The sequence below is a fragment of the Lepisma saccharinum genome, chromosome 1 (assembly GCF_977018435.1).
Source record: "Lepisma saccharinum chromosome 1, izLepSacc3.1, whole genome shotgun sequence".
NCBI lineage: Eukaryota > Metazoa > Arthropoda > Insecta > Zygentoma > Lepismatidae > Lepisma > Lepisma saccharinum.
This window is the reverse complement of record NC_139229.1, coordinates 99,967,996-99,980,697: the sequence shown is the minus strand read 5'-3', so window position 1 is coordinate 99,980,697 and position 12,702 is coordinate 99,967,996. Positions and strand designations below refer to the sequence as shown.

Sequence of the window (12,702 nt, the reverse complement as noted above, 5' to 3'; positions counted from 1 at the left end):
TTGAACTGTGAATTAGTTGATTTGATATTTTCAGTTTCTGAAACGTTTCACTTGACTTGACATTGTTATGGAATTGTATTTTAAAGCAGTTTTCAATTATTCTTGTTTAGTTAGAGTTATTAAAATTCCGAATTCTTAAAATGTCTACATTTTTAAGTTGTCTGAAGAAGAAAAGTACTTCAAAGAAATATGTAATATTTTGCAGAAATTGAATATCATCGGCATCAGTATTCTACTATTTTTTGTATAAGTTAATTGATTTCATCTACTTAACCCTCCGTAACTAAGTGCTGCCTTTTTTTAAATTTGATTTATTTTCCTTACCAGCGCAATAATTGTCGGGAAAGCATTAGGTAACCTATTCCCACTAAGACATAGAGTAGTTCACGCTTTTTTTTTTCCTTGTGTTTTTTCAGTTGCTTACACGTCTCTGAAGTGGCCGGTCCCCGTTTCACATTGAGTATCGTGCACGGGAACGTTTCCTACCTTAAATCATAGCACGCCAGACATGAATTTGACGGGAAAAGTAGAATAAAACGACGGTACGTTGTTCGAAAGTGTAAAATGTGTGTCTGCAGAAACCATTTCAATACTCTTACAAAATATCAAAGTTGTCAAAACAACGATATTTAAAATCGACAACATTCGGTTGTAGTAGGAGAAACATATTGAAATTTGAACATTTTAAACCTATTTTGTAAGTCTCTTCGAGTTGTATTTCATACATTTGATTGCTTTTTCTGCGAGTCAGTAAGATCTTGACTGAGAAATATGGAACAAATAGCTCCTTTCTAAGCCCATATAAGTAGTACGATTTCAATACGTTTTGAAAAATACGTTGAAAATTTTTGAAAAAATGTGTTGAAATTTTTGTGAATGGTGAGTTCATTTTTTTAGTTCCTTCATTGTGTGGCAAAGTTCTAATTATTTTTAGAATAATATTTTGGTGCATTTGCTTCAAGAGTATAAGCTTGTAATGCCAAGAGACACTATATCTCACTTTTTTTAGTGTATTTCCTTTAATAGTCAATAAATATGTCAAAAATGGATGTGTTTACTTTCATATATATTTCGCCTGATTTCCAGTAAGTGCTAGTGTAATTCAACATCGATTTGCATCGATAATTCATGTATGTAACGTTGGTTTTGATAGGGCTTCACTCAGTGCCTTGCGCTGGGAGTTTTTGTGCTACTATGAGGGCGCGGATGACGGAGGGTGAACGAAACTTAGCGTACACCCTTTGAACATGTTGGAACATGTAGACCAACGAAACGAACTCTGCAAAGCATGAACATTCATTCAAAATTCTCTTCTCCTCTCCTCGGAATTTAATATTTCATTCGGAAGTTAATTTTGCAATAAACGAACTGTGTAGGAGGTAGGAGAGGATTTTGTTGAAGGTAAAAGCTCTGTTAGTAATTCCATTTCTGCTTTCTCGATGAGGCACTAATAATTAACCGCTGCGTGGTATCAAAGCGCCATTCGTTAGGGGATATCAAATTGTGCACACCTCACTTCACGTGCTGAATACGGTTTGTTAGCTCGCTGGGGTCGATGTAAAATCATTTCAGGGAAAAGAATAAGGGAGCCAGAAAAAAGGCAAATTTTGTTTGGAATGCGTATGCAAGCTTGGGTTGGAAATTTGATTCTCGTTCTAGGCTAATGGGAGAACCCTGTATTGTTTTCTCTTCTCAGGACTCTTGGGATATTAAGGTGAAACTTTATCTAAAAATTATTATTAATGTTTTCTCAAACACATACACGCACTGAATTGTGACCACACCGTCAAAAAAGTAGAAGGGAACGTTAAAATATCATTTTCATTTCTTCCTGTTTCGATTGGTTTACGTCCCTTTTCTACTTCTTGGGTTAATTGCGGCGATGACGATGCTTGGTCATATAATGAAGTGCATGATGGGAGAAACACAATGATACCTTGGATCTAAGATTAGATTAGATTTTATTTTTGTTATATATAGCGTCGCTTTTCTTCCACTTTTGGCTAATCGCGACGATGAGGATGAGTCGTGGTATGATACAATTGATGAAAGAACACTTCCATGCCCACCTCAGGTTTCGAACCCGTGAACTCTGGCGTCGTAACGCGTCATGCTAACCACGCAGCCACTGAGATCGGCGGGAAGCAAGACCCAATTTCTGATCACTGCATTTTATTTCTACAAAAATTTACATTTTGAAGGTGGGTACATCTTCAATATGTTTACATGCTTCACTTTAGTCCCAATAAAATAGCGCAGATATCCAGGGTTCGAATACCTACCTGTGCTAAAGTGTGCTATATGCGCGTGCTTTTATCGGTTTCATCATATCATCACTCATCCTCATTGTTGCGATTAGCCAAAGTGGCGGAGAGTATCTATGCCAATAATATTTGCTGGCAAAAATACATTTACACGAGTATATCCCGTAGTCGTGTATAAATGCCATTGTATTGATACTTTTTATTTCAAGTGCTATTCTGAAAAAAATATTTAAAAAAAAAACAATTCGGTAAGGGTGAAAGCAGAAACGAAATATTGAGAAGTGTATGATCACGTTTCAAATCTCTCAGCTCACACCCGTCAAGAAAATTATACCTAGCGGACTCATCATCAGTTTTACCATAATCTGAGGATACAATTTCCCTTTGCAATTGGCTAAATTTCCCTTTTTTGCCCAATTTTTCCATTCATCTAAGGAAATCATAGAACAATAGTAATAATACGACTATTAGTAGCACAAGTAATAACAATAAGTATTATTATTATTATTATTATTAATAATAATAATAATAATAACAATAATAATAATAATAATAGCAATAATGCTTTCGTTTGTCCATGTTCTTACATGTCAAAAGTGTGAAACAAATTCATGATACACATGCTTACAGTCAGTCTCTTTGCTACCGGGTCAGATGTCCAGGTTCGAACCCTGGTCAGGCACAGTTGTGTTTGTTCCATCATCCATTTCATAAGTTCCTCATTCTTCCTCGTCGTTGCTATTAACCGAAGTTGTAGAAAAATGACGTAAAATGAAGAAAATATAAATACAGACATTAGACTTGTGCTGAAAGGAGTACAAATAAGAAGTAACATAAGATTTATAGTAATGAAACTGCCATCCGAATTTCCCTTAAAAAAGGGAAATTTTCCTCCATGTGACAACACTGCTCATCACTGTAACATGGACCAAGATTGAAGGAGTTAAATCTCGAAACTTAAGTTGCAAGTAGTGCATTGTGCTCGAGGAAATGACGATCAGTGTTTAAGTACACACAACTAAAGATAGCCTATTTGTTTTACTGGTAGCGTTTCTATGTGTTAATCAAAATAAATTAATTAAAGGTTAAATATAGTCATCTCGAACATAAGACGCACCCCACATTTTCCCTCCAATTTTGAATTTTGAAAAAGTGCGTTGTTTGCTACGCCAGAAATTCGTGGCGAAATGTTAGCCTGGAACTCCCTGGAAACACAGCAGAATTTTGACCACAAGACATACATTGCTTACGCGACATTGAACTCTCTGAAACATTACATTGTAGTTCTCATATGAACATTGAACAAAGCGCTTTATTGTCTCCACGCGAGTCTCCTTCTGTTGAACAAACACAAGCTCGCAAGCAGTGCCATTTTCGTAGGCTCCGGGCTGAACTCCGAGCCACTATTCCATATACATCGCATTTTGATCGTCTCAGGCCGTGGTCCGCAGGGACAAGCAGGATGCTGGGGAGACACGAACGCCCTATCTCGGTCTTCCGCTCCATTTAACTTTCTTGCACTGCGGCGGTTGCGTTCCTATGGTTTATATGATGATGCATTGGTGACCGCGATAACGTCTTCACCTCCTTCTTTTCCTCTAGATTTCGTTATCTTCCCTCGTCCCATTTTGGTCCAAGAAACAGATTCATTAACAGTGATACCAACTACGTTGCGGTGAGCGCTTATCAAAGGTAAAAGTTTAAATCTTGGAAACTTTTAGTAAATTTTAGGTTAGAACCTTTGTTGGTTAATATGCCTGGTTTCCATCATTGTCTGGTACACTTATAATATGCTCCTTAAACCTACATACATCGTGCATTTGGACCATTATTCTCTGTTGTTCGAACAGCACAAATGGGGTGAGCATGTACGAGGTACGATCAAACGTTGATTGGTTTTATTTTTTTACTTTGCTTTTCTGCTACTTTTGGCTGATCGCGAAGATGAGGATGAATTGTATAACTTGAAATAGATGAAGGGACAATCACAAACTCATGTGCACAGCACACAGGTCCCACAGAGGATTATACAGGCTGTGAGTCCAGACGCCAGACCGTCGCTAGCCTGCAAAATGCAGTCCAGTGGAAGGTAGGTCGACATTTGGGTGTCTTCAGAAAGGATCACCCCTTATACCCCACGATCAAACGTATTCGACCTTATTTTAATTTCTTAATCGCACGCCCATGAAAATAGGCGACTGGACAGAATTACGCTGGTGCCACATATGGGAAAAGCAAAGCGAGAGCATAACAATAGTCGCTGCTTCCCTCGCACTGTGTGGCAGACCGATTTCTCTCTGGGACACTTTTGTGTCATCCCTGACCTTTCGAGCAAATACTGTCAGTATGTATCAGACCATCTCTACAACGGGATATTTCATTCTCTTAAAGCTCCGAACACACAGGCTTGTGCTCCGACATGGCAACAGCGCGAACTTCTGCCACCTGCGTAATTTCATGGCGGTGCGATTCGTTCTAACTTCCCTGCGGAATTTGGTTAGCTATGGCATTGCTACTTCACAATGCTAATACGTATTCTGATTTCATCTTCTATATCGTGAGGAGACTATTTTCTCAAATTATACTCCCAGCTCCTTTACACATCCTTGAGTTCACATTGCAAACACAACATTCGAAAAAAATCATCAAATTCAGTTTCCTGGCAAATATGAACAAATATTGTATCTCACATCTAGCGGCCATGTTGGAAACAACACTAGCGCCATGGTGGCAAGTTTGATCGTGAATGCTGCCGAGCCTTGTCTTGGTTTTGGGGGAGAATTGGCCTTCATTTTAGGATGCTGATCAAGTGATTCTCTCTAAGCAGCGGAAAAAAAGACGAAGTTGCCAGAGCGAGAAGCCCAACGATTCGTGCCTAACAAGAACGCTTCCTTTTGTTGAGAAAGCCCAACCGCTGCTTCCATCAAACACCCTCTTCTACGCCTTTATCGGTTTATGTTCTGCAAGAGTATTTCCTTCCTGAAATTAAAAAAGAAAGAAAACCCTCCGTCTTGCTTTTAACTTAAGCCCATCTTCAAAATCTTTGATTGTTTTTCCTAGGGAGAAGATAGAGAGTGAAGAGAGGAAAGAGATATGACTTGGTAGGGACGAACTGGTCCATGGTGCTAGGGGGCATTTGTCCTTTAAACTCACCCTGCAATAATATTTTGGGCACCCTTTAAACCTTATTAAAGAGGATAATACGAACTGGATATATTTTATTATTGTTGTTGAAAGTTAACCCTAGAGCAACTATTGTCCACAAATTTCCGACTGAAATGCATAAAGTATTAGAATTAGAATTTTTTCTTCTTTTTAGTCCTTTATCTGCCTCGTTAGTCTAATCGCGAAGATGAGGATTTGATTTGGTTTATTTTACCTCACTTTTCTGCCACTTTTGGCAAATTGTCAAGATGATGATGAGTGATGAAATTGATGAAAGGGCATTCACAAAGAATATCGATGCCCATTCCGGGATTCGATTCGTTGCAGCTCACTGTGCTAACCACTCCGCCAAATAGGTCGACGCGATGATGAAGAATAATGGAAATTAGATGAAATTGATGAAGGGACACTTGGAACGAAAAGCATGCTCAGGCTAAGAACGAAACCTTAAACTTCTTGAAATTGTCAGTTGACTACTCAATCTGCTCGGCAATTAAAACCTATTAATTTATAATTGGGACTATTAGCAAACCCTAGTTTAGAAGAAGAAACTTTATAATGTTGTTCTTAAAGGATCAAAAACATCGTACTTATAAAGTAGGATATGTAACAACATGCAAGCAAACCTTCGAGAAATATATTTTATGAAATAAAAGTAGGAAAAATGGAAAATATATGACTAAACGTCTTTCCTACTGTTACGGCGGCCGATCCTAATGCTGGCAAGGGAAGTAGGGAGCGGGGAAGCGATCAATCCAGCACGATAAGAAACTCAGCAACCAGTAGAACGAGGTTCAAGTAGTACTTCTTCCCGCCGCGTCGTGTCTCTCGGCGCCACTGCTGTTGTCTGGTTGGTCTGCGGCGTAATCCCCACTTTCCTTGCCAGAACTAGGACCGGCCGCCGTAAGAGTGGCAAAGACCTATAAAAGTGTTTCTCCTCTCATGAAGGCACAAAAACTATATCTCAATATACATTAATGGTTGTTTACTATTATTTACATTTCCTGCCCCTGTGGCTTGGTTATAGCGTGTGGTTTACTGCTAGGAAAAAATAATATTGTAAGAGTGGAAAGAACTATGTTGGGCTACTGTTATGATACTCATAGCTTAATCCGTATAATCACATCTCATTAAGTGCAGTTTTCAGGCTAAGAGTTCAAATTACTAAATTTCATACACGTCTTAGTGGTGAATACTATGCTTCCATTTTTCTTAATTTCTCGTGGAAAGTGTGATTCATACAGATTGTACCTTATAATATTTTTATAAATTTTAGGCACAAGCATGAATCGTGTTTTTTTAATTATAAAATGAAGTGTTTTATATAGCGAACACCTGACCGCCCTTTTGTACTCCTCTTTGCCTAGCTTTCCTAAATAGATAACGGTAGATGCATGCATGAAACAATGGTAAAACATGTGACTGAATGCTAGACAAAGAATATTTTTCCTTATGGACATATCTCCCCTTACAAAGGTCCTGAACGCCACTGCTTGTAACTTATTGAATTGGAAAATATGTTATATATGCTCGGTCCTGGCTACCTGTGGAGCAAGGTCGCACATAGCGGCAAAGAAGGGGGGAGACCGAGTGGGCAGACAGAAGCAGTACGCGCTGCTACGAAGGCTGGTAACAGCAATCACTTTCCCCACTCCACGCGATCCCATTCCCTCTCACGTGTTCATTGGTGGAATCGTCTCGCATCACTACTTGCGCAGAGACTTGTTTTCGTTCGCTTGCTCCAGAGAGAGCCACGACAGACTGTAGTACCAGAACTTGGACAACAAAATGTAAAAATGTTGTCACAAGTTGTTCAAAATTCCATCTACTTTTTATCCGTGATTAAGATAACGTCATTTTGAAAACTCTTCAGAAACACAAAAATACAGCAGACAATTTTATTAGAAAAAGAAAAACGTTTCATCGAACCACGTGGTATAGAAATTGCTCGGCAGTTGCAGCAATATTCGCTTTTCCCCTTGGTCTTTCTCGCTGGGGCAGCTTCTGATCACTGTTGCCAACTTCGCTCTTTTGGAGCCAGATCTGGCTCTTTCGTGCACTCGTTTGACTGTGAACTGTGGCACCCCGCCCTCTGCCCCACTATGATGCCACCACTGGCTCCGGCCCATAAATACCAACTTTTGTCATGAGTGTACATTTTGCACGTGACGTGATATTCTTATAGCTATAGGCTGCGTCACCCACCTCTTCTTTCCTCCCCATGTATTTTTATATAAAGCGCTGTGGCTAAGATGAAGATGACAATTTTGTTATCCGGAAACCCTTTATTTTCGATTTTATATTAACATCATTGGATTATTGAGATGGCTGATGCCGCCAAATCTAGGCGGTGAAAACTAAGAATAAATTGCCATCACTTTAAAGCTAACGGTAATAGCAGCACCCCCACCCCTCTGACAACTAAAATTACCCTAGTAGGTACTTTATGCAGCCTTCGTTAATCTAGCTCCTTGAAAGTCCTCTTTAGCTACATTAATGGTGACATTTAGCTCTATTATGCACATCAGATTTGGCAACACTGCCAGGATGGCCGTAGGAGGCAAGGAGAAATGCACTAGGCTTATGGGACAATTATTTTATTCGTTCTCTCGGGAATATCAAACATCCGATGACGTAGAAAAGTACATGGACGGAAATAGGACACGTTGAACTATGTCATAGTAGTAGGAAAAGTCGAAACTCCCATTTGATGAGCCGTAACTTGAAGTTGAAGTTGATGTCCCAAACGGAATACATGGGATTCGGTAAATACTAATTCATCATATTTTTCAAAAATCGTATAAGGCTTAATAATCAACTTAGGAAACCGCTTCCACTTGCGACATGGTGAGAAATTCATACTCTTCATTTCTGGCGGAGATCTTTTTAGTAGCATTGCTCATTCCGACGATATTGGAATAAATGCATGCCTGGTGCGTAATTGTCCCTCTTCGCCTTAAGTCAAATGTTTATTTCCTCTTTAATATCATTTTCATTTGTTAATATTACTCCTAAGTACTTGAATTTGGAAACTGGTTCAAACGAGTTGTTATCAATAATTAGATTTTGATTATTACCTAACACTTGGTTTCTGCCTGTAAGCATATATTTAGTTTTCTCTTTTCTAACTTCCAAACCTATCTCTTTAGCTGCTTTGAAAAATATTTTAGCATTATTCTTAATTGTATTTACATCATCCCCCAGTAAGTCTACATCATCTGCATATGCTAACAGGTGAGTCACTCCGTTTAATTTTAGTCCTTCTTTAGTTTCTTTACCTTCCTAACAGCATATTCTAAGGCAAAAATAAAGAGCAATGGAGATAATGCATGTTTTAACCCATCATGAATTGTAAATTTGTCAGACATATTAATATCCACACGAATTTTACTTTCTGTTTCACTGGTGCATACTTTTATCATATTAACAAGCTTCTTAGGTATTCCAAACTCGACTAATATACGTATTATATAATTTATCTCGTTTGACTCAACAGAATATGTGCAAGGGCAAAATATCATCAGAGATGTTTCGTACAAAACTATCAAACGGATTTTGTGCGATACAGAAAAGTACCACGAGCATTCGTCAACTAAAATGTCTATAAATATTATCAATAGATTAGCTTTTGAAAGTGTAAGTTCAGAACGTAATTATAAACTTTAAATATTGCTAATATCAAGACCACGCCCTTGTACAAAAACTTTATTGTATATTGAATTGGTAAATTGTGACTTCTTCAAGTTTTAAAAGTATAATGTCTTAGTTGTTCACCATTTCTATTTAATTGCTAAATTTGTTGTTATAAAAAGAGAAAGAGATATTTAAAAATGAAAATTTTTCAAAAAGTTCATGCTTCTGCTAAATTACTCTGTTATTACGTACATTATAACAGATTTTTTAGTTTTGTTACAGCTCTATTGGCACGATGTCTTGTTAGAAATTTTTCTTTCATTTGCCCTGTGGTTTCAGGCCATTTTAAACTTTTAACTGTAATAAATTCATAAAATATATCCTCGCGTAAATTATAAAGTTCTAATTGAAATGGATAATGTATTGTCTACATTTTCCTCTCGACAACAACTATTACTCCCTTATATTAGACTATTTATTATCCATTTTTCACAATCAAATAATCAAATTAATTTTGGTTACAATTTATTCATATTTATTTCCCAATTTAGGTTGGATCACGTAAGTGCTCATTTGATAATATCGGTGTTACTTGATTGAATAACTTTATATCGTGTTTATTCTCTTACACGAAAAATGTAGTTTGTTTCAGCTGTTCGTTGTATCTTCAGTTTCTTTTGAATTTGTGCCGGCTCCCGTGGCGGAGTGGTTAGCACATCGCGCTACGACGCCAGAGGTCCTGGGTTCGAATCCCGACCTAGGCTTGTCAGTGTCCATTCATCAATTTCGTCACATCATCATTCATCCCCATATTCGCGAATTAGCCAAAAGTGGCACAAGAAGCGGAAAAAATAAAACAATTTAATTCAATTCTTTTGAATTTGTCACTTCTGTCAGCTTACAATAAATCTTCTCTATCTATAAAAACTTTATCCTCCAATAGCGTAATCGCTTTGTAAACTTGAGATCGAGGCTTCGATTCCTAATGGAATTACTTTCAATGCTTCCAATCTCACGCCAGATTAATCTGACGTGAATCAAATTTTGTCAGACTTTTTTAAGCCATTGTCACTATCTTCACAAATTTACTACCAGTACCATACTTTTCTACTGTACTACTAGTATTATAACTACCACCAACACCAGTAGTACTAGTAACTACATCCACCTCGGTGGCCAAGTGTTCGACTTACAATCTCACGAAGATTTGATTTTATACCGTGTGTGAATTTAGAGTGTCCCTTCATTAATTTCATCTACACTCTGTTCCGGGGAAACCTCTGGAGCGATCGAACGACAACAATTAATCTGCGCAAGTAGTGAGTCGAGAGGGATCGATCAACCAATGAACTCGTGAGAGGAGAAGTGAGTGCAGGTACCAGCCATTTGCTTCGCCAACTCGCTTTCTCCCCTTCTTGTCCTTGTGCGGCCTTGGTTCACAGATTCCAGGGATAGTCCTCATCAACACGATTAGCCAATAGTGACACAAAATAAGAAAAATACAATACTTCTACATTGTGTACGAAGTGAAGTTGGGAAATAAACTTTTGTCACTAAGGAAAAATAACTTGTTATTATTTAGCGTTGATTTTCTGCCACTTTTGGCTAATCGCGACGATGAGGATGAGTGATGGCATTGATGAAGGGACACTCACAAAGAACATCCATGCCCAGGAAGGGAATCGAACACGGGATGCCTTGGAAAAAAGACACTTTATTAAAATACGATCCTCTGACATTCAGTCTTCCGGTAATGCTGACCTTTTCCTTTTTGGTAACGCCTGACACCATTCCTGTTTTTTCCTCCAGGACTTTCTGGGGATCCTGTCCAAAGTGTCCAGGGGAAGCGTCCAGGAGAAGCTCCAGTGGATCTTCGGCCTCTACGACCTGGACAAGGACGGGCTGATCACCAAAAACGAGATGCTGGAGGTCGTCACTTCTATTTACGAGATGATGGGGCGGTCCACGGAGCCCCAAGTGGAGGAGAACTCCGCCAAGGAACACGTAGAGAAAATCTTCCACGTAAGTGATTTTTTTCCCTCCCTTCCCTTAAGGGTTTGTAAGTTACCTTAATGGGACAGATACTTTCTACATTCTCAACTCGGCACGGTTAATAGATAAATGGGATGCCCTATTTGCTGGTTGATTGCTTCTCGAAAACTCTTATTTGAACTCGGGTAAGGGAAAAATATTGTTTTTTCGCAAGGCTGCTTACTGGCCTTGAGGTGCAGCGTGCAGGCGGGACGTTCGCACTGCACGGAACCGTCACTGACCTGCACAGGTGCAAGAGAGTTGTTCAAGCCATATGCAGGTTGATCAAAAAGAGACGCAACCTTATGGGGAAATGTGGTTGATTATTATTTTTACTATACGTTTGATTCTTAGGGTGTGAATAACAGTAAAAACTGCATTAAGTTAGGCTGAAAACTGCATAAGCAGCTGATTAGGCAAAATTGTTGCTGCATACGTGTGATTACTTGTGTTTTTGTTTTGATTTGTCTTGTTTTTGTGTTTCTTACTTATGTCAATCATGTTTCACTTGGTGTCAGGGGTTGTTGCCAGCTCGGTTTCCTGATTAATCACCACCCGACTTTTACTTGTGGGGTTTCCTCAAGGATGTTGCGTACATAACACATCCCCACACTATTTTGTGTTTGCAAGCAAATAGAAACTGTGTTGATGCAATTTCACAGCAAACGTTAAGAAGAGTGTTTAAAAACATGACTCGCCGTATTCACTTGTGTGGATATCAAAATGGGGACCACTTGCAGCACTTATTGTAAATGTTGTACAATAGATAGTTTTCATAAGGTTGCGTCTCTTTTTGATCACCCTGTATAATGCAATGCAAATGAACAGAGATCACACGTTAATAATCATGAAACGGATGTATATGTAAATACATATCTTCATAAGGTGCTAAATTTTACATGATTACATACTATCTTTGCGAATTGTGTAGTATGTAAGCTCGAAAATGCCATTTTTATATTCCATATTTTAGATGTGTTAACTTTTAACTGCCATAACATGATTTCAAAACCCGCTCTTCTACATGATTGATTGAGTTGGTGTTTTAAGTCCACTTTATGCACAGTAAGGCTAATCGGGACTGGACTTACAGTTTGCCTCCACCGGGGGTCGAACCCGGGCCCCCTTGATTACAAGGCGACGACACACATGGTATTGAATGTTGGACTCTTCGTCAATATGATAAAAGTAGAATAAATTGTTTACAAATTAGATTGAAGTGGAGTAACCTTACTAGATAAACTATTGATGTTTAGGTTAGAATTATTATATGGTCTTTCTCGTCGTCAAAAAAGTAATTAATAAACCTTAATTCACTTACCGCCACTGTGATCCCTTCTTATTCTCCGCCAAGGGTGTTCTCCCCATCTTCGCAAATTAGCCAAGAGGCACAAAACGCGAAGTAAAATAAAACTAAATCAAATCAACCTTCTTATTCTCCCGAAATCGACCATACTTAAATCCATCCTTAATCACAGAAGCAACTCCTTTTTCAGTAACACTTAATCGGAAATCCCCTATTCTTCAGCGTCAGAAGGCAATCACAACACAACCAAGACCAGATAGAAACACTTTTGTCAATGGAAGCTCGCAACCTTCGGTATAAATA

General features: G+C 38.5%; 1 protein-coding gene across 3 annotated transcripts in view; it reads left to right on the top strand.

The window, feature by feature from the left end:
• Nucleotides 1–12,702, top strand: part of LOC145998777 (A-type potassium channel modulatory protein KCNIP2-like) — a 759,206-nt gene that overhangs the window by 711,742 nt on the left and 34,762 nt on the right. For all 3 annotated transcript variants that reach the window (XM_083135364.1, XM_083135382.1, XM_083135373.1), the window contains exon 5: nucleotides 10,872–11,084. In XM_083135364.1, the coding sequence (XP_082991490.1) occupies nucleotides 10,872–11,084 (213 nt within the window). The remainder of the gene's footprint in view (nucleotides 1–10,871; nucleotides 11,085–12,702) is intronic.